This window comes from Chelonia mydas, chromosome 27, assembly GCF_015237465.2.
Source record: "Chelonia mydas isolate rCheMyd1 chromosome 27, rCheMyd1.pri.v2, whole genome shotgun sequence".
NCBI classification, from domain to species: Eukaryota; Metazoa; Chordata; order Testudines; family Cheloniidae; genus Chelonia; species Chelonia mydas.
Window position 1 is genome coordinate 312,012 of NC_057860.1, and position 21,177 is coordinate 333,188.

Below are 21,177 nucleotides of genomic sequence, written 5' to 3' on the forward strand. Positions count from 1 at the left end.
ATACAAAATTATTCAAGATAGTTAAGTCCTAAGCAGACTGTGAAGAGCTGCAAAAGGATCTCTCAAAACTGGGTGACTGGGCAACAAAATAGCAGATGAAATTCAATGTTGATAAATGCAAAGTAATGTGCATTGGAAAACATAATCCCAACTATACATATAAAATGATGGGGTCTAAATTAATTGTTACCACTCAAGAGAGAGATCGTAAGAGTCATTGTGGAGAGTTCTCTGAAAACATCCACTCAATGCACAGCAGCAGTCAAAAAAGCGAATAGAACGTTGGGAATCATTAAGAAAGGAATAGATAATAAGACAGAAAATATCATATTGCTTCTATATAAATCCATGGTACACCCACGTCTTGGATACTGTGTGCAGACGTGATAGCCCCATCTCCAAAAATTGGAATTGGAAAGGGTTCAGAAAAGGGCAACAAAAATGATTAGGGGTATGGAACAGCTGTCATATGAGAAGAGATTAATAAGCCTGGGACTTTTCAGCTTGGAAAAGAGATGACTAAGGGGGGATATGATTGAGGTCTATGAAATCATGACGGTGTGGAGAAAGTAAATAAGGAAGTGTTATTTACTCCTTCTCATAACACAAGAACTAGGAGTCACCAAATGAAATTAATAGGTGGCAGGTTTAAAACAAACAAAAGGAACCATTTTTTCACACAATGCACAGTTAACTTGTGGAACTCCTTGACAGAGGATGTTGTGAAGGCCAAGACTATAACAGGGTTGAAAAAAGAACTAGATAAGTTCATAGAGGACAGGTCCATCAATGGCTATTAGCCAGGATGGGCAGGGATGGTATCCCTATCCTCTGTTTGCCAGAAGCTGGGAATGAGTGACAGAGGATGGATCACTTGATGATTACCTATTCTGTTCATTCCCTCTGAGGCATCTGGCATTGGCCAGAAGACAAGATACTGGGTTAGTATCTTTTGGTCTGACCCAGTATGGCTGTTCTTATGTTCAGTGTTAATGATCCATTTAGATGAATAAATGAGATTGTTCACAACTCCTGCACACTCCGGCAAACTTCATTTCATTTGTTCCCATTTGGAAGGGATTTTTGTAACCCGCAAAGATTTGCAACCTAGATTATAAAAGCCTCGAATGGCCCCAAAATTGGCTGTTCCTAGGGACTCCCAAAGCTCCAGGAGACACCCTTCCTCTCCACTGCCCCAGGGCCCTGCTCTTTGAAAGATGGTGTCAGAACCAAACACAGCTTTTGCAGATCCATCCCCTTAGAATGTCCTAGATGACTGTGGGTCTGCTCGGGTGGCCAAGCTGCGGGGCATATAGTCCATTCCCCCTTTGGCAAATACCACCCACTCTTCAGCATTGTCGGAGAACTTTTTTGTAATGGTGGCTTGATTTTAAGGAGATGGTTTTATCACTTTTCATCAGCTCTGTGGCCCTGGCTGTCAGGGGACACTCATTAGACAAGATTATTGTATTGATTGGTTTAGCATTAGCAGCTGGTTATTGCTTTGCTATCCTAGTCCCAGAGTGATGGTTTGAAGTTGGTCAGATAGTAAGTCATGGTTCAGCTTGTTTTTGGTTCCCCTTTAAGTATTTGGACTGAATACATCCGGGCTGCAAAAGTAAGTCCTTGTTTGCATTCCTGAGACCTTCCTCTCTGCAACTCTGGGGGTAACATTTTCATATGTGTCTAAAGTGACTTAGGGGCCTGAATCCAATTTTCAGAAGTGATTTAGGCACTTAGGAGTGGCACTGTCAATGGACATAGGCTCCAAGGGGCAGAATTTCAGAGGTATTTAGGTGCCTAAAGATGCAAATAGGCACTCGGTGGGATTTTCAAATGCCCTCTGCGCCTATCTCCCATTGATTTCATTGGCACCTTTGGGTGCCCAACTACCTTTCAAAATCTGGCCCAAAGTGTCTGTCACTTTTGAAAATGGGCTTTAGGTTCCTAAGTCACTGAAGTGCTTTGGAAATTTTTGCCCTTTAAAACCACCAGAGCCCTTTAAATGCAGCAAAAGGAGAAAGGCCTTAGTCCGGCTGCTGCTCTCCTGTCACTCTGTAGCCGTGAATCCCTCTGCTGGGAGCCCGTCTCATGGAAGCCCGACTCATCTAGCTCTGCGCCTCTCCTAGGCTTTTGAAGACATCTACATTGAGCAGCGGAAGGTGATCCGCACCATCCTGGAGTACGCTGACAAGATCTTCTCCTACGTGTTTGTCCTCGAGATGCTACTCAAGTGGGTGGCCTATGGTTTCAAGGTGTACTTCACCAACGCCTGGTGCTGGCTTGATTTTCTCATTGTGGATGTAAGTTGCTGCTCGAGCAATGGAGCAGGAAAGAGCATCTCTGCGATTTGGAGCTGGGGGCAGGACCTGGGGGGAAGAGGCGGAGTGGGGGGCAGGGCCTGGGGGCAGAGGCGGAGTGGGAGGCAGGGCCTCAGGGGAAGAGGCAGAGTGGGGGGCAGGGCCTGGGGGAAGAGGCGGAGTGGGGGGCAGGGCCTCAGGGGAAGAGGCGGAGTGGGGGGCAGGGCCTGGGGGCAGAGGCGGAGTGGGGGGCAGGGCCTGGGGGCAGAGGCGGAGTGGGAGGCAGGGCCTCAGGGGAAGAGGCAGAGTGGGGGGCAGGGCCTGGGGGAAGAGGCGGAGTGGGGGGCAGGGCCTCAGGGGAAGAGGCGGAGGGGGGGCAGGGCCTGGGGGCAGAGGCGGAGTGGGGGGCAGGGCCTGGGGGCAGAGGCGGAGTTGGAGGCAGGGCCTCAGGGGAAGAGGCAGAGTGGGGGGCAGGGCCTGGGGGAAGAGGCGGAGTGGGGGGCAGGGCCTGGGGGCAGAGGCGGAGTGGGGGGCAGGGCCTCAGGGGAAGAGGCAGAGTGGGGGGCAGAGCCTGGGGGCAGAGGCGGAGTGGGGAGCAGGGCCTCAGGGGAAGAGGCAGAGTGGGGGGCAGGGCCTGGGGGCAGAGACGGAGTGGGGGGCAGGGCCTGGGGGAAGAGGCGGAGTGGGAGGCAGGGCCTCAGGGGAAGAGGCAGAGTGGGGGGCAGGGCCTGGGGGAAGAGGCGGAGTGGGGGGCAGGGCCTGGGGGCAGAGGCGGAGTGGGGGGCAGGGCCTGGGGGAAGAGGCGGAGTGGGGGGCAGGGCCTGGGGGCAGAGGCGGAGTGGGGGGCAGGGCCTGGGGGAAGAGGCGGAGTGGGGGGCAGGGCCTCAGGGGAAGAGGCGGAGTGGGGGGCAGGGCCTGGGGGCAGAGGCGGTGTGGGGGGCAGGGCCTGGGGGCAGAGGCGGAGTGGGGGGCAGGGCCTGGGGGAAGAGGCGGTGTGGGGGGCAGGGCCTCAGGGGAAGAGGCAGAGTGGGGGGCAGGGCCTGGGGGCAGAGGCGGAGTGGGGGGCAGGGCCTGGGGGAAGAGGCGGTGTGGGGGGCAGGGCCTCAGGGGAAGAGACGGAGTGGGGGGCAGGGCCTGGGGGCAGAGGCGGAGTGGGGGGCAGGGCCTCAGGGGAAGAGGCAGAGTGGGGGGCAGAGCCTGGGGGCAGAGGCGGAGTGGGGAGCAGGGCCTCGGGGAAGAGGCAGAGTGGGGGGCAGGGCCTGGGGGCAGAGACGGAGTGGGGGGCAGGGCCTGGGGGCAGAGGCGGAGTGGAAGGCAGGGCCTCAGGGGAAGAGGCAGAGTGGGGGGCAGGGCCTGGGGGAAGAGGCGGAGTGGGGGGCAGGGCCTGGGGGCAGAGGCGGAGTGGGGGGCAGGGCCTGGGGGAAGAGGCGGAGTGGGGGGCAGGGCCTCAGGGGAAGAGGCGGAGTGGGGGGCAGGGCCTGGGGGCAGAGGCGGTGTGGGGGGCAGGGCCTGGGGGCAGAGGCGGAGTGGGGGGCAGGGCCTGGGGGAAGAGGCGGTGTGGGGGGCAGGGCCTCAGGGGAAGAGGCAGAGTGGGGGGCAGGGCCTGGGGGCAGAGGCGGAGTGGGGGGCAGGGCCTGGGGGAAGAGGCGGTGTGGGGGCAGGGCCTCAGGGGAAAAGGCGGAGTCGGGGGGCCCCAGGGCGGAGCGGGAGGCAGGGCCACTGTCCAGGCGCCAGTGGCCTCCCCCACCTCTAGGAAGCTTCCAGCGCTTGCACCTAACACAAGTGTCACGCACCACCTATGGTGCCCAGGCTGTGTAGATCGCCCCCAAGAGACTGGCCCACGGTCACCCATGGCATGTGCGGAGAAGCAGGGTCCCCTGAACCCCAGGCTCACCCCGTAACCAGCGGGCTGAGCCTCTGAGCGCCAACCCTCCGGGTGGGAAATGTCCATCGAGGATGGGGAATGAGGTGCGGGCCCTGCAGGGGAAGGCAGCACATTGCCATAGGTGCCGACTCCATGGGTGCTCCGGGGCTGGAACACCCATGGAAAAATGTAGTGGGTGCTCAGCACCCTCCGGCAGCCCCATGGATCAGTGCCTTTCCCCCCGCCAGCATCTCCCGCCCGCCAGCGGCCCTGCCCATCAGCTCCTCCCCATCCTTGCCAACACCTGCACCCCCCACAACCAGCGTGCAGGAGGTGCTGAGGGGGCAGGGAAGGAGCAGGGGCAGGAAGAGGCGGGGGAGGGGGCAGGAAGACGTGGGGTGGGAGCTTGGGGGGAGGGGTGGAGTGGGGCCAGGGCCTGGGGCAGAGCAGGGGTGGGAAGAGGCGGGGTGGAGGTTTGGGGGGAGGGGTGGAGCGGGGGCAGGGCCTGGGGCAGTGCAGGGGTCGAGCATCCCCCTGGCAACAGAGGATGTCAGCGCCAATGCAAGTTGCCATCTCCTCTGGAGCTGCCTCGGGTCCATCAGCGCCCCTGCTAATGGCTCTGAGTTTCTCCCAAGGTTTCCATTATCAGCTTGACAGCAAACTGGCTGGGCTATTCTGAACTGGGCGCCATCAAATCGCTGAGGACTCTTAGGGCTTTGCGACCACTGCGGGCTCTGTCAAGATTCGAAGGCATGAGGGTAGGTCCTTTGCCAGGCCTCCTGGCTGGGTGTGACCCCGGGTTGCTGGCACCTGGTAGACCCAGAGCCGCTAGGTATTTCTTGGTGTGAGGGCCTAGGGAACCAATGTGTTGCCCTTGGTGCTATGCCCTGGTGCTTCTCGAAAGGGCTTTTCAGAGGAAATGGCTGCCTGCATTGCCAAAACCCAGCCTTTGGATATTGGAGATAGACCTAAAATCATGAGATTCTAAAACTAGTAACTTTGGCAAGTTCCTTCGCTGTTCTTTTGGGGTCACATGTTGAAGCTTTTCTCTGCAATCACAAGGGCTAGACATGTTGCTTCTTTACTGAAAGCTGAGAACTCTCATGAAATCACCAGCTTCCAGGAGCTGGAGCTTTAACAAGATCCTCAACTACCCTGAGACTCGCCATGAGTGGGCAACACTGGATCACTCCCCTACAGACCCAGCGATGGGGAGCGTGGAGTGCTCACAGAGGGCAGGGGACAGGACTTCCTGCCAGGCTGGTGGCTCCCTGCACAGAGCTGAGGGAAGGGCAGGGTGAGCACAGAGGGGCCAGGCCCCCAAATTGTATTCAGAAGACTCGGATTCGCTCTCCAGCTGGTGTTGGTGGTGCATGGGGTAACGCAGCCCACCTGGGGAGATGTTCTCCTCTGGGCCTCACTCTTTGAAGCTCAGTTGCTCCAACTTTAATGCCCTTCAAGTGCAGCCCTGGATTGCACCACACCTGGCATGTGCCTGGCCCCCTGCCTGCTCCTCTCTCCTCCGCGGTGCCAGCCTAGAGCTTCGAAATGGAAGAGGAGGGCATAGGCCCAGGAGGCCATGCTGCTAACCTGTGCAACCGCCCATGCTGCCATGGCTTTCCTGCTCTTGGCACTCAGTTATCTAGCTACATCAGAGCCAGTGCGGGTATGTCTACACATGCTGCAATCACACCGCTGACCGCAGTGTAGACAGTCCCGTTCCAGCTAGACAAGGTCCCATCTCTCCCGGGTGGCACATCCCGTGTGCTCTTCGGCTTTGTGGAGTGGGGAGGCTCAGATCTGGCCTTGGTGGGGTGTGCCTCATACAGGAACTCCAGGTAACTGCACCTGCAGCATAGTAACTGTCAAGGGGGCTTTGAGGAGTCGCAGCTGCCCCCAGGTGAGGGGTACCTGTAATTCCGTCCGAGCAGCAGACACCCAGCCACAGAACTGCCCCTCGCCAAGTCCCGAGCCACTTCCCCTAGGCCAGCCCTGCCCTCTCTCCCCTCCCGTTGCAGGTGGTGGTGAACGCCCTGCTGGGTGCCATCCCCTCCATTATGAACGTCCTGCTGGTCTGCTTGATCTTCTGGCTGATATTCAGCATCATGGGGGTGAACCTGTTTGCGGGGAAGTACTACCGGTGCATCAACACCACCACGGACGAGCTCTTTGACATCAGCGAGGTGAACAACAAAAGCGACTGCCTGGCGCTGCTCCACACCAACCAGGTGCGCTGGGTCAACGTCAAGGTCAACTTCGACAACGTGGGCTTGGGCTACCTGTCCCTGCTGCAGGTGGTAAGTACTCCGCCGTGCAGCAGCTCTTGGCCTGAGGTAACCCCAGGCTGGCACAGCTCCCCAGCCGGAGCAGCTGTCAGATGCCGAGCGAGAGGCTCCCCTGCAGCTCCTAACCACCAGGCTGCTGGGCTCTATTTTATCATTATGTACCTGACAGTAGCACCTAGAGTCTTGACCAAGATCAGGGCCCCGCTATGCTAGTGCAGAGTGAGTGACCGTCCCTGCCCCCAAAGAGCTTACAGGAAAAATAGATAGGACCAAATGATTAGCCCCATTTTACAGAAGGGGTGGGGGAAACTGAGGCACAGAAAGGGGAAGGGACTTGCCCAAGGTCACCTCCTACAGGTCAGATTGGCACCCAGTGCTCAGCTCATCAAAGGCATGTAGGTGCCTAATTCCCTTTGGAATCAATGGCAATTAAGAGCCTAAATACCTTTGAGGATCAAGGCCTAGGCCTCCTGCCTGCCAAACCAGCTGCCAGTCCACTGGATCATGATGCCTCTTAATTCCAAAATCTAGATTTCACACACACACACACACACAAAAGCTTGGAACAGGTGAGACGTCATGGGGCCATGAGCAGAAATTAGCTTTCACTGGAGAGGAGGTAAAGGAATGCTTGGAAAATGTGAACCTATTCCAGTCAACCTGTGCAGATGATACTGCGCCCTAAGGGGTTACGCTCACTAATTAGCTAGGCCATTGACAATCCTTTCTAGAATGGCGTGTAGAACTGGGGGAGCTACCAGAGAATGTGGGGCACGGTGGGCTGGACAGGGATTTAACAGACCATTCTTTATTAAAGGAAATAGGATGATTGCGGCCATTACTATTAAGGGAGCAAAAGACCAATCCCTAGTCAAGTGGTGGAACAAACGCTCAGGGCAAAAGGGACGAGACAGCTGTCCTAGAGTCCTAGGCATCCGAGATGGACAAGAGCTGGTAGATCTTGCAGTTCATTTCCAGCCTGTTCTTCCCTTGAGGACACTTCTAATGCTTTGTCCAATCTAGTTCCTCTTGGGCCTTACGGAGACGATTCTGCAGCCTAACTGATCTGCTTGCCACGGAGATTCCTGCCTCTTCCCCCTCTCACCTCTGCAGTTTCCTCTGCCTTGTTTTTAAATAAAGTCTGACTGCTCGGTGACTGGGCCTAGGGAACTCCCCCTACATCCAGGGGAACTGGGTGGGCGCAATCACATCACAGTGCCGCCCTAGCTGATCACCCATCTGGTGCTCAGCTTCCCCTGCTGTAGTGTCATGCCATTTAATGCAGGAAACGAGATATGCACCCTCTTTTGTTCAGTCACAAACACCACGCTCGCTGCAGCTCCTGGTGGAGTGAATGGTCCAACCCCCCCGAATTGCCAGAGACTCAGGATCAGGTGCTACAGCTTAACACCTAGGCAGTGATCAGTCAGCTGTGTGCTGTACAAATGCAGCCTGGAAGCTAACTGGGAAGCCGAGGGGTCAGCTAGACTTCTGTTTAGCAAAGCTGGAGTTTGAGACAGCTCCTGGCCCAGCTCAGTGGCTGACACCAGCCTGCCCCATTGGGTGACACTGCAATTTTCCTGGCTCCCCAGACAGACATAAAGTGCCATCTCCAGAGATCAGTGTAGCTTCTCCCTGAATGGAGCATGGGTGGGGCTTTTGGTTGTTCCATGCCAGGCTGCTTGGGAATTTTTCGTCGTGAGGGTTTTTTTGTCCGAATGCCGATTTGTCAAAGGGGGAACTTCCCCTGGAAATGTCTCGGTTTTAGCGACCCATTCATTGGGAAGGCTCCTCGTATCTCGGCTGGAATCTCTGGTCCAAGCGGGAGAGGCTGTGCTAGACCCTGTGAGAGCCCCGTGGTTAGCACACTTCTGAGGGATGCAGAAGCCCCAGGCTTACATCCTTGATCTGCCTGAGTTAGGACAGGAATTTAAGCTTGGTTATTCCACAGCCTGGGGGCCAGATGTTCAGCAGCCAATGTGCTGAGCTCCCCTGGGGACTGACTCTACTGCTCTGTGCTGTCCCGGCAGGCCACCTTCAAAGGCTGGATGGACATCATGTATGCGGCCGTGGACTCCCGCGAGGTGAGGTGACACAGAGAGAGGAGCGTGTACTGCAGCTCTCTCGTCAACATGCCTGGCTTCGCAGGGCGTGCTGGGACAAGGAGCCCTGCCCTACATGGTTCAGCATGGCCCTGGGGCCTGCTTAGGGCTTTGAGGGGCACTCTCTCTGTGCTCTGCCCCCTCGCACTGGCAGGCTGATCCAGGCCCCACACGCACCCAGGTGGGGGGCTCGGGCAGGTGGGGGGAAGAGGAGCCAGGAAGGGAGGGGTGGAGCTCTCACCCTGTCCCATAGTTGAGCAGCGAACTATGGGAACAGGACACAGTCTGATGTTTCATTGATCTCACATTCTGCAGGCGCCACCCTTCCCCTTTGCCTTGCCAGCACCCCCAGCCTGGTCCCCAGAAACCAGCTCCCCATAAATTGCTCCAACCTGACCCCAAACTGTCAGATCTCCCCTTCTTTTCTGGGAAAGAAGCTTTGTCCCCCCCACCCTGTGCCCCCGCTTCTTTCCTGTAGCCAAACCCTCCAGTCCCCCTATCCCGGGAGCTGCTCTTGGTCTTCCCTCTTGACATCTGCAGCCAGGGGCAGATTGACGTTCTGCGGCATGGAGCTTTTCGGAGCGTCTCAGGGCAGGTGGAGGGTCCGGGGCTCCCCAGAGCTGGCTGTCACCACAGGCTGTCTCCAGCTTCCAGCCTGGCCGGGGGCGGGGCCTTGGGGGAAGAGGAGGAGCAGTGGGCATTCTTTGTTCTTTGAGCCCAGGACCCTAATAAATCTTAGTCCGCCTCTGAGCAGGCTCTGGGCATGGAGGCACCTCAGGTTCCCATGTCGGGGGAGGCTGGGTTCTCAGCATTCCCAGCATCCTGCAGTGCAGCAGTGACCCCATGCCTGGGGCGTGGGGGGAGTGGGTTGTGCCCTGCACTCATGCATCCCCTTCTCCCCACTCAGATCGAAGAACAGCCGCAGTATGAGACCAACCTCTACATGTACATCTACTTCGTCATCTTCATCATCTTTGGCGCCTTCTTCACCCTCAACCTCTTCATCGGTGTCATTATCGACAACTTCAACCAGCAAAAGAAAAAGATAAGTATCTCCTGGCCCGCCTGGGCTCCTGGCATTCCCGTGGCCCCAGAGATCTGGACAGGTCCATTGGGATCAGCTAGTCCGGCCTCCTGCTAACCCAGACCACTGCCCCGCAGTCATTCCTAGCGCAGAGCTTCAGGAGGCAGGCCAGGAAGGAGCGCTCTGCGGCGGGCGGCGAATTGCAGCTCCTGGGCGAGGGTGCAGACCCGGGGGCATGGGGTCACAGTGGGAGGTCTGACACAGGAGCAGACCCAGCCTAGGGGCAGAGGAGCTGCTTCGCATGAGCTGAGAGTCCCCTGGGCAGTTCCCTGCCATGCTGGTGCCCACTCTTCCCGATCACTGGGGTTGCTAAATGAGCTCCTCACAGGAACCTGAGAAGTCACATCCCAGGGGTTTTCTCATTTACGGTGTGTAAAGGGGGCCTGGAAAGTACTCAGAAAAACCAAAGAAGGTGCAGAGAGGGAGTCTCTTTTCTATTTGATTTTGAGCCCAGAAGCATCAGCATTGCCAGGCCTGGCCCTCGGTGCTCTGCTGGGGTCGCTGGGGGGCAGTGGCCTGGGACTGGGCACTCAGGGGTGTTGTGGAGGCACTGAGCCGCTAGGAGGATGGTGCCCTAGCACCCATGGATCCCCTGCACTCCAGCTGGTCTCAGAGTGAACCCCAGATTCCAGGGGTGGGACCCACGGGCAACCCCTGCCCCCCTTGGAGAAACTCAGAGCGGGGAGGGAGCGGCCGGGTGATGGGTGATGACACTGAGCTGCTTCCATTCGGAAAAGCCCTAGAAGATTATGGGGAACTCCAGACAGGCTAGGAAGCACCAGGGCAGCTGGGATTCAGGAGCCAGCAGGGTTTGCTGAGCTGGTGGGATCCTCCAAGGAAAGAGACATGAGCCACTGCGAGTAGCTCTGGCTAAAACATGGCTGCAGTTAAAGCAAGCTCCATTCCTGGGTGGAGTAAAGAAAAGCAGGGCAGAAAAGACTCTAGAAGACGGAGGACAGGGAGTCTGAACTTGAGGAGAAGCTGCTCCCAGCAGAGCAAGGCCTGATCTACACTACAGAGCTGGGTGGGTGTAAGGCAGCTAACGTCAACCTCACTGTGTCAGTGTCTACACTACAACGGTGCCCCTGGCGATGTAAGTCACCCACCAGCCTGACCTAATAGCACCACCCCCACGAGAGGTGTAGCGCCTAAATCAATGTAGTCAGGGCGATGCAGTGTCCGTCCAGACATTGCGTTGCTTACATCGCCTGTTGGCTGTCAGCACCAGGGCAGGGGGCAACTGTGAACCCCACGCCTGGCTGACAGCTGGGGCCGCGAGACTCCAGCTGTCAGTGCCCCACAATGCCTCCCTTCAGTCAGTAGAAGCACTCCTGGGGAAGACATGCACCACTGACAGAAGGAGCATAGTGTGGACATGAACCACATGAATTACTGCAGTAGCTGTACGTCAACGTAAGTCGACTTAATTTTGTAGTGTACCCAAGCCCCAAGACTTGCCAGGAGCAGCAAATTCCTCCCAGTGTTACTGGAAGCTGGTGCAGATGCTTGTTAAAAACCAAAATGTATCCAAGTCTAATAATGGCGATTCCTTTTATACTTTGGAGGGAAGGACATCTTCATGACGGAGGAGCAGAAGAAATACTACAACGCCATGAAAAAGCTTGGATCAAAGAAGCCCCAGAAGCCAATCCCCAGGCCCCATGTATGGCACGTTAAAAGTGTTGAAGCTAGTGGGAGGGGGTGTTTAGAAACAGAAATGGTGCCGACAAGCGTGAGCCTGGGCCAGGTGTCCAGCGGGGGGATCGGGTTTTGTGATGCACCTCAGATCACTGTTACCACTCCACAAAGAGCTCCGGGCTTTTACATCTGGCAACGAGCAGCCCTGGACTCAGCCAGGACTGGAGTTTCAGAGAGGCAGCATGTTGGGCGAGCGCCCGGGGACCCAAGCCCTTCAGCCATACAGTACTAGTGGAGTATTTAATGCATCATAGACCGCTTTCTTTTTGTTATGGTCTCCTTCTCTGACTGAGGGCTTACCCCCCAGGGGCCAGGACCTGACCCTGAGTACTTACCCAGGTACACTGAGTACTTGCTTGAGTACTTGCCAAGCACCTGACCCTGAGAAGTGCCAAGGGCTGACTTTCTCGCTGGGAGCTGACCGTGCTCAGTGCATCGGGGTGGGGGGCACTCAGAATCTCCCAGAATCAGCCCTGTGGAGAGGAAACCTCCCAGGAAATGCTGAGTCCATTAGGTGGGAGGTTTCCCCATGGCCACCCATGGTGCTAGAGCTCTCCTGCTGAGACGTGCCCGCAGCATCCTGCCGACCCATCGTCCGGTAGCCCTTTTCACAAGCACAGAGTGTTTGCCCCATGCCCTGGTTAGCATCCAGCCCAGGTGATTCCATCCCCCTGCCCGTGGTTCCTAGGTGAGAGGGAGGAAGAAAGGTGTGGGGAGGATGCAGGGCAGTGATAATGGAGGGCAATGGCTAGCGGTGGAGAGGCAGCTCCCCCAGCCCAGGAGACAGGGGAAGGTATGTGGTGACCCCTCTGAGCAGCCAAGGGGATCAGGGAGCACTTGTGGGAGAGCAGGCAGCTTCTCCCCAGAAGGCTCAAAACCCACAAATCAGATAAAACCAGTTTGACCCGTGCTGTTCTAGAGGCCAAGCCAGCACGTGTGGGCATCTGGCAGGACGCGCTGGAGTGCGCACACTGAGCGTGTTAGGTGTCCCCAGCCATTTCAAATGCTGCTAGGAGAGAAGGGCCCTGCTGGGACCGCGAGCACAGCCCCTTGGTTTGTTGGAATGGTGAGAGTGGCAGCGGTTTTAAAAATGCCACTTCCTTTGAATTTTGAATCTGGCTGAGTCCATCAGGTCTGTAAGGGGAAGAGGCAGTGTGGCCTGGTGGCTAGAGCAGTCACCAGGGCTCAGGAGACCCAGTTCTCGTCCCAATTCTGACCCTGGCCTGCTGGGCAATCTTGGACAAGTCACTTCACCGGCTTGTGCCTCAGTTTCCCCATTGGTAAAATAGGGATAATGATACTGATGTGCTTTGTAAAGCACGCTGAGATCTCTTGATGAAAAGGGCGATGTGAAAGATTGTTATTCCTGTGACACTATCTCCCAAATCTCCTTTTCCTGTTACCAGTTTCATAAATCACTTGCTCGTTTGGATTTCTTTAAGTTTTCCTTTCCTTAAAACTTCCAAACGGCTTGCCGCTGTTCTCTTTCTAGCAAACACGATTCTGTCACTGCTCCATCTTTGAACTGTAATTTCTCGTACTGCATGTGTTTTCTTTTCTGCGTGAGCCTTATGTGATGCTCCCAGATATGTGTCAGAGTTACAGCTTGATGTGCATCATGGCCAATGAGTTTTGTGGCAAAATCCATGATGCTCAGGGTTTGCTCAGGCTTGGGCATGGGGTGAAATCCTGGCCACATTGAAGCCAAAGGCAAAACTCCCATTGATTTCCCTGGGAGCAGGATTTCACCTCTGGCCTTTTACCTCCCCGGGAATTGCTGCACATTTGGCTCTGCCAAGCATTCAGGTTCAGATTTTCAAAGGTGCCGAGGATAGTTAAGTGCTTCTAATGATGGGGTGTAAATCAGGGGGTCTCATCCTTTTTCTTTTTGAGGCCCCCCCAACATGCTATAAAAACTCCACGGCCCACCTGTGCTACAACAGCTGTTTTTTCTGCATATAAAAGCCAGGGCTGGGATTAAGGGGGAGCAAGCAGGGCAACTGCCCGGGGCCCCACGCCATAGTGGGCCCTGCAGAGCTAAGTTGCTCAGGCTTCGGCTTCAGCTCCAGGCAGTGGGGCTTTGGCTTTCTGCCCTGGGCCCCAGCAAGTCTAATGCCAGCCCTGCTTAGTGGACCCCCTGAAACCTGCTCGCAGCCTCCCAGGGGGCCTCGGGCCCCTGGTTGAGAACCACTGGTCTAAATTAGCTGTTACCACTCAAGAAAGAGATCTTGGAGTCACTGGAGAGTTCTCTGAAAACATCTGCTCAGTGCGCAGCAGCGGTTAAAAAAGCGACCAGAATGTTAGGAACCATTAGGAAAGGGATAGAAACCAAGACAAAAATATCACAGTGCCACTCTCTTGAATACTGCATGCAGTTCTGGTCGCCCCATTTCTAAAAGGATTTAGTGGAACTGGAAAAGGTTCAGAGAAGGGCAACAAAGGTAATCAAGGGTCTGGCCTGGCTACCATACAAGGAGAGATTTAAAAGATTTGGGCTATTCAGCTTAGAAAAGAGACGATTAAGGAGGGATAAGACAGAGGTCTATAAAATCATGACTGGTGTAGCAAAAAGGAAGAGAGAAGTGTTAATTATCTTTTCCCACAATACAAAAACCAGGGGTCACCCGATAAAATTAATAAGCAGCAGGTTTAATACAAACAAGAGGAAGTACTTTTTCACCAGATTGTACAACTAACCTGTGAAACTCGTTGCCAGGTGATGTTGTGAAGGCCAGAAATATAACTGGGTTCAAACAAGAATTAATCAGTTCATGGAGGATAGGTCCATCAATGGCTATTAGCCAAGATGGCCAGGGATGCAACCCCATGCCCTGAGTCTCCCTAAACCTCTGACTGTCAGAAGCCAGGAGTGGAAGACAAGGGGTGGGTCGCTCCAAACTTGGCCTGTTCTGTGCACTCCCCGTGAAGCTCTTTAAGCAGTCGCTCTTGGAGACAGGATACTGGGATAGATGGACCGTTGGTCTGACCCAGTGTGGCAGCTCTTATGAAAATCCCCAGCTTTGCACTATTCCTGGCAGCTGTTAACAGTCCTAGAATGGAAAATGGGGGTAATTAATAATTAGACAATTGTGACTGACTTTTTTGAAAAGGTACAACTCAAATGCTGTTTGCAGTGTTGTTGTAGCCATGCCGGTCCCAGGATACTAGAGAGACAAGGTTGGGGAGGGATTGTCTTTTAGTGGACCAACTTGTGTTGGTGAAAGAGCCAAGCTTTCGGAGCCACATGGAGCTCTTCTTCAGGTCTGGGAAAGGTCCTGAGAGTGTCACAGCTCTGTGTAGCTCGAAAGCTTGTCTCTTTCACCACACAACTTTGTCCACTAAAAGACATTTCCTCCCCGTAACTCAAATGATGACCTTTCCCGTTTTTGCCATGATGAACAACTGGCATTCATAGAATCATAGAATATCAGGGTTGGAAGGGATCTCAGGAGGTCATCTAGTCCAACCCCCTGCTCAAAGCAGGATCAATCCCCAATTTTTGCCCCAGATCCCTAAATGGCCCCCTCAAGCATTGAACTCACAACCCTGGGTTTAGCAGGCCAATGCTCAAACCACTGAGCTATCCCTCCTGATCCATCATGGGGAGCCCCAGTCATTGAGCCTGGTGCTTGGGAGACATGTCATTATTACATCATAGCATATGAGACATCGGCATATGCCAGCTAGGCTCCATCTTGCAACACTTACTGACCTCAGTAGCGGGTGAGGGGCCTACAGCATCTCCAGGCAGCACAGCCCAGATCCTCAAAGATATTTAGGTGCCTAATTCCCATGGGAGACTCTGGGCCCACATCCTTGTTGCATGATAAAACTGCACAAGGGATAAGACAGATGGGCCTCTGTCCTCTTCTAAACACTGTTTCTCTCTCTCTCTCTCTTTCTGTTTTTGTCTTCATTCTCCGCTGTGCCCTGTGTGTCCATTCCACCTCCTGGCTTGCCCTTCTGTCTCCATCTTCACCCACATTCCATGTATTAAAGAACAAATGTCAGGGGCTGGTGTTTGACTTTGTGACAAAGCAAGCTTTTGACATCATCATCATGGTCCTGATTTGTCTTAACATGGTGACCATGATGGTTGAAACAGATGACCAAAGCCCAACCAAAATCAACATCCTCTACAACATCAACATGATTTTCATCGTCGTCTTCACGGGCGAGTGCTTGCTCAAAATGTTTGCCTTGCGCTATTACTACTTCACCATTGGCTGGAACATCTTCGACTTTGTGGTGGTCATCCTCTCCATCGGAGGTAAGCGCCAGCCGCCAGCTGCATTTCCATTGACTCAGGCAAGCCACGAAGTGGGTTCTGTAGCAACCAAGATAGAGAAGAAAAGGAGTACTTGTGGCACCTTAGAGACTAACCAATTTATTTGAGCATAAGCTTTCGTGAGCTACAGCTCACTTCATCGGATGCATCTGATGAAGTGAGCTGTAGCTCATGAAAGCTTACGCTCAGATAAATTGGTTAGTCTCTAAGGTGCCACAGGTACTCCTTTTCTTTTTGCGAATACAGACTAACACGGCTGTTACTCTGAAAGATAGAGAAGAAATGGCTAGATGGGAAATATGGGTTTGGTGGCACCCCCCTATCTGGGAGACTCATGGCCCTGCCCTTGAGCCCTAGCTCTGCCACTGATCCTGTGCCTGCTGGAGTGGTGGTAGGAGTGGACACCCTCTATGAGCCCCTTGGAGAAACCCACCACCATTCCTCTTTGGACAGACTGGGCCTCCCCTGAGCACTGTTCAGGTGGGCAGAAGTCCACCCCATAGGAGGGAGGAAACATTTCCACCCTCACCCCTTCCCCAAATAGAGGACTCGGTGTGGGGGCACCCTACAAACATCAGTCATCCCAGAAGAGGTGAGAGGGTGGCAGGGCCCCCAAAGCAGTAGGTTTCAGAGTTAATAGCCCATAGGGATGCATGGGACATTTCACCCCTTTTAGAGCAATTGTCTCAGGCTGTCTGCAGACTCAGACAGCTGTCGCTGCATTGTTCGTGCTCAGCACATGTTCTCAAGACTTTCTTCACAACCAGGAGAGCTAGAAACATGATTATTTATATATATTAAAGCTGAGATTCACATGACTCCAGGTGCAGGGGTCCATTGTGCTTATACCTTAACCTGGTCCTGCGCCCCAGGTGCTCACCCTAAAAAACTCCTTCCTGTGTGCTCATTAAACCTTCCCTGAGTGCGCACCCTAAAGGGCTTCCCGCAAATCCTACCCCAGGTGCTTGCCCAAAGCAACTCCCCAGGTTCCACGCATAAAGGGATTCTACATGGACAGACCTTCCCTTCTCCAAGGGGCTCAGGTCTGTCTGCAACCCCAGGCACCTCACAGAGGGCTCCCTTGCTCCCCTCTTCAGGAGGCACTGTATGGCACACCCCTATACCATGGACTGGGGTGCAGCAAGGACTCGGGAGGGCTCATTGTTTCCGGGAGGGCATGTCTCATTAGCAACGAGTTGGCTATATTTTAATCTATGCATGTGCACTACAAGGCTGTTTTAGATAATCTCATACATTCAAAATAATAAGGGCCACCTGTTCCCATGGACGGTATCCTCAGAACACCTCTGGGGCGCAGGGCAGTTCTCCCCGTTACAGACAGCCAGATGAGGCCCAAGATCACACAGGATGTCTATGGCCCTGAATGCCTCAAATCCACTGCTACTGCCCTAACTGCCACACCGTCCTTGGTCACCAGCCTCTCCCTCTTCTCCCTGTGTGGAAGAATAGGGGCTAAAGCATGATTGTCGCCCGTAGCAAAAGAGACGTACCAGGGGGCAGCAGCAAAGAGCAAGGGTTAGACTAAGCAGTAAGCAAAACCTTTTAACCATGAAACACGTCAGGCAATGGGGCAAGCAGCAATGGGACATGGTAGATTCTTAGCTGGCGGCTGGATGGCAAATCACAGGGAAGGTAGGATTGTGCAGCAGCACTGGCTAGGGAACTTTCCTGAGGCCTTTTCCAGCCCATGTGAGTTTATGGTCCTCTGCTAAGCACCCTTGCCTTCACAAGCATTCAGCTCTCCAGCACAGAGGTGCATCTAGATCCAGAGCAGGTTACCCATTGCTCAGGCAGCAAGCCACGCTTACCTTCTTATCACCCTTTTCAGGTATCGTCCTTTCCGACATCATAGAGAAGTACTTTGTGTCCCCCACCCTCTTCCGGGTGATCAGGTTGGCAAGAATTGGGCGTGTTCTGCGGCTGATCCGAGGAGCAAAAGGAATCCGGACTCTCTTGTTTGCTTTAATGATGTCTCTCCCTGCTTTGTTCAACATCGGCCTCCTGCTGTTCTTGGTGATGTTCATCTACTCCATCTTCGGGATGTCCAACTTTGCCTACGTCAAGAAGGAGTCTGGGATCGACGACATCTTCAATTTTGAGACGTTCGGGAACAGCATCATCTGCTTGTTTCAGATCACGACATCTGCCGGGTGGGATGGTCTCCTCAACCCTATCCTGAACAGTGGCCCACCGGACTGCGACCCGGACTTGGAGAATCCTGGAAGTTCGGTAAAAGGAGACTGCGGCAACCCATCCATTGGCATCTGCTTTTTCTGCACCTACATCATCATCTCCTTTCTGATTGTTGTGAACATGTACATCGCCATCATCCTGGAAAACTTCAACGTGGCTACAGAGGAGAGCAGCGAACCACTCTGCGAAGATGACTTTGAAATGTTCTATGAAACGTGGGAAAAGTTTGATCCAGATGCCACCCAGTTTATCGCGTACAGCGTGCTGTCGGATTTTGTAGACACCTTGCAAGAGCCACTCAAGATTGCCAAACCAAACAAGATTAAATTAATCACCATGGATTTACCAATGGTCGTCGGAGATAAAATCCACTGTCTGGATATTCTCTTTGCACTGACTAAAGAAGTGCTGGGTGACTCTGGGGAAATGGACGGCTTGAAAGCCACAATGGAGGAGAAATTCATGGCTGCCAACCCATCCAAGGTTTCCTATGAACCCATCACTACGACTTTGAAAAGGAAGCACGAGGAAGTCTGTGCCATAAAAATCCAAAGAGCCTTCCGAAGGTATTTGCTAAAGCGATCAATGAAACAGGCTTCTTATCTGTACAGGCATAGTCAAGAGGAGGGCGCCTTTGCAGAGGGAGCGCCGGAAAAAGAAGGACTGATCGTAGACAAAATGCATGAGATTTATGGGAACAGTGATACACACCTGGAAATGGCCCCAGGCCTGGCTCTTGTGCCAGTTGCAAGCCCAGAGACTCGAGCTGCTCCTAGGGAGGCGAAAAAAAGGGATGGGGAGCGAGAGGTGAAAGAGTCGTTAGTATAGCGGAAAGCACTTTTCTCTTCCTGTCCTACAAAGACTCCATTTGTGTCTCTTCTGCAAGAACGCACCCGTATCCTCTCGCTAGACATTTGAGCTAATGCCATATTACCATATTTCAGACCCATCTTAACTTTTTCAGCAGAACCTCGTATTCATTACAGGTTTTATAATTCACGCGCCTTGCGGCGTTGAGTATTTTTCTTCTGAGATAGATGTGAAATCTCTCTATTGCTGGTGAAAGAGAAACACTAAGTTTTAAAACGATAGAACCACGGTAGCGCTGTGTTTCAGAAGTTAACGACTGGGTATGGCTCTCCTTTTATTTTCAAAATTATTTCTTAATATTATTTCACACTTGAGGTGTTTGCCCCATTATTGTTCCTGAAGTGCAATGAATGAGAAGAGAGAGATGAGCCAAGTGAAATAATATTAAAAATAATTGCAGAAATGACTAGGTTTTGTGAACAAAAATCTCCAATGTCTTAAAGGTAGCACCTTTCTTTTGAATATTTGAATAGGCGTTATGGATTTTTGTTATATACAGTAAAAGTGCAATTATGTCTTAAAGATTTGTTTGCATAGTTTTAAAAAAATCTGCAGCTATATTCTCAGGGTCAAATGCCAGCTTTTAAAGTTTTTCAGAACACTCATCTAAACCAGAAAGCATTCAACTCTCAACAGTAGGAATATAAACTATTTATTTCCATGCTGCATTTCTGGGTTCCCATTTAGTCTAGGAACTAGATTATGTGGAAGGAAAATAGCCACCAAAATATGGTGTATGGGGACTAGTTCCCAAATATTCCCACTTCTCTCTACAGAAATACCCCTAGTCCAGCTTCACAAATCTTAACTAATGCACATCTCCTGGAGCAGGAAATCTTTGATCCCATCAGGTCACGGGCTGCCATGTGGAGCCAGATCAGGTAATAGAACAGTTTGGTTGCACTGGAATATTTACAATGAATTGCTTGATTGGGTGCCTTTACAGAATTGATATCTACTGCGGAAAACCCTGTGCTTTCTTGGTGATTAATACTTTCCTCCCACCTTATGAATTAACAATCCTCCAGGAGGATAGTACATATCAGGGCAAAACATATGTGCAAAGCCTAAAATAGTAAAGCAAAAAGTCACCTTAGAAATACTGTTTCCCTTTTCTAAATCTTATTGCCAACTCCTCCTCCCATATACGGTGACCTCTGACTGGGACGGGGAGACTTTTCTATCACGTCTCTTTAGTGTGGACTTGGACTTTCTGCTGTGGAAACAGATCGGGTAGGGTTTCAAAACAGGCCTTCCTAACTGATTAGCTTTGACTCTGAATCCTTTGTCTTGGTCGGTCTGTGGATTTGCTCAGAGCCGCACCATCTGGTGTCGAGCTGTGTACTAGATAAGCTGGAGCCTCCTCACCTTTGGCTAATGGAGTCGCCCTCTTCCGTTCACTCTGTTCAGTTTCTTTTTCAGATGAAGTGTCAGAGGTGCCAAAGGGACACGGAGCATCACCAGTGGCCATCAAGAAGGGCCCCGGGTCTAGCCAGCCCTGGGCAGCTGGGCCCTCTCTAGATTCATGACAGAGATTTGTTTTCCAGACTCCTGTGGAAGTGGGGGCCTGATCTTGCAGCCCCAGCTCAGGCCAAGCTCCTAGCGACTCCCCGGCAGGCAGTGAGCATGGGGGCAGCATGGCAGCTGTTTCTGCATGTGCACACTCAGCACAGGTCTCGGTGCATTCCCCTGCTCCCACAAATCACTCCCCAGCCCGTGCTTAGCTTTAAGCCTGGGAGTTGCTCAGTGGGTTCCAATGGGACCGGTCGCGGGCTCAAGGTTGCCCACGCGTTGGGCTGGAGCTGTATGGCTTGAACTTGCCCTTACTGAAGCCAATGGCAAAAGCTTCGTTGGACCAGGCTCAAGCTGTGACTCCTGCCCTCCCCTCCCCGCTGGCGTGGGCACGCACACCTGGGAGCAAAGGGAACGGTGCTGCTGCAGGGGGCAGAAGGCGGTGGAGAGCCAGCTCCTCCGGAGCACCAGGGTGAGTGGATTGGAGGAGGTCGGGGGAGGCAGGGACATGGCCTGAGGATTCACTGAGCACAAGGGCCCTGCACGCAGGTGCCCTGCACAGGGCTGTGTGGCTGCTGGTGCGTCTATGCCAGTGGCTCCCTGTAGCAGCTGTAGAGTGACTCTGCCGGGGCATCATGGCATGGAACGAGGCAGGACTGTGTCCTGCAGCACCCCCAGGCAGCAGCTGGGAGCCCCTCTGGAGGCAGGCAGGGATTTGGTCCTGCGTGATTTCTGTGCTGATAGAACTGTTCTTCCTTCCCATCGGGTCTCGTTCCTGCTGGATGTTGCAGCTGCAATTCAGGAACCAAGCAGGGGGAAATCCCGGCCGGTGGGAGCCAATGGGTGTTTTGCCACTGACTTAACCAGGGCTGCGATTCCACCCACAGTATGTAGCAACAAGGCTGGGAGCCAGCATCCCACAGCAGAGACCTGCTGTTAATGAACAGTTATTGTCCTTCC

At 53.6% G+C, this 21,177-nt stretch overlaps 1 protein-coding gene and 1 long non-coding RNA gene across 2 annotated transcripts in view; one reads left to right on the plus strand and one right to left on the minus strand.

Annotated features, from left to right (window-relative positions):
* Positions 1 to 18,901, plus strand: part of SCN4A (sodium voltage-gated channel alpha subunit 4) — a 114,754-nt gene extending 95,853 nt beyond the window's left edge. The window contains exons 18-25 of the mRNA XM_007069042.3: positions 2,130 to 2,303; positions 4,800 to 4,922; positions 6,183 to 6,461; positions 8,480 to 8,533; positions 9,459 to 9,596; positions 11,194 to 11,298; positions 15,333 to 15,603; positions 17,471 to 18,901. Of these exons, the coding sequence (XP_007069104.2) occupies positions 2,130 to 2,303; positions 4,800 to 4,922; positions 6,183 to 6,461; positions 8,480 to 8,533; positions 9,459 to 9,596; positions 11,194 to 11,298; positions 15,333 to 15,603; positions 17,471 to 18,663 (2,337 nt within the window). The 3' untranslated portion in view covers positions 18,664 to 18,901. The remainder of the gene's footprint in view (positions 1 to 2,129; positions 2,304 to 4,799; positions 4,923 to 6,182; positions 6,462 to 8,479; positions 8,534 to 9,458; positions 9,597 to 11,193; positions 11,299 to 15,332; positions 15,604 to 17,470) is intronic.
* On the minus strand, positions 13,962 to 15,377 carry LOC119564542. The gene is made up of 2 exons (XR_005223525.2): positions 15,046 to 15,377; positions 13,962 to 14,383 (listed from the first exon to the last, which is right to left on the minus strand). It is a non-coding gene; the product is annotated as an uncharacterized LOC119564542 (long non-coding RNA).
* Positions 18,902 to 21,177: the final 2,276 nt, after the last annotated feature.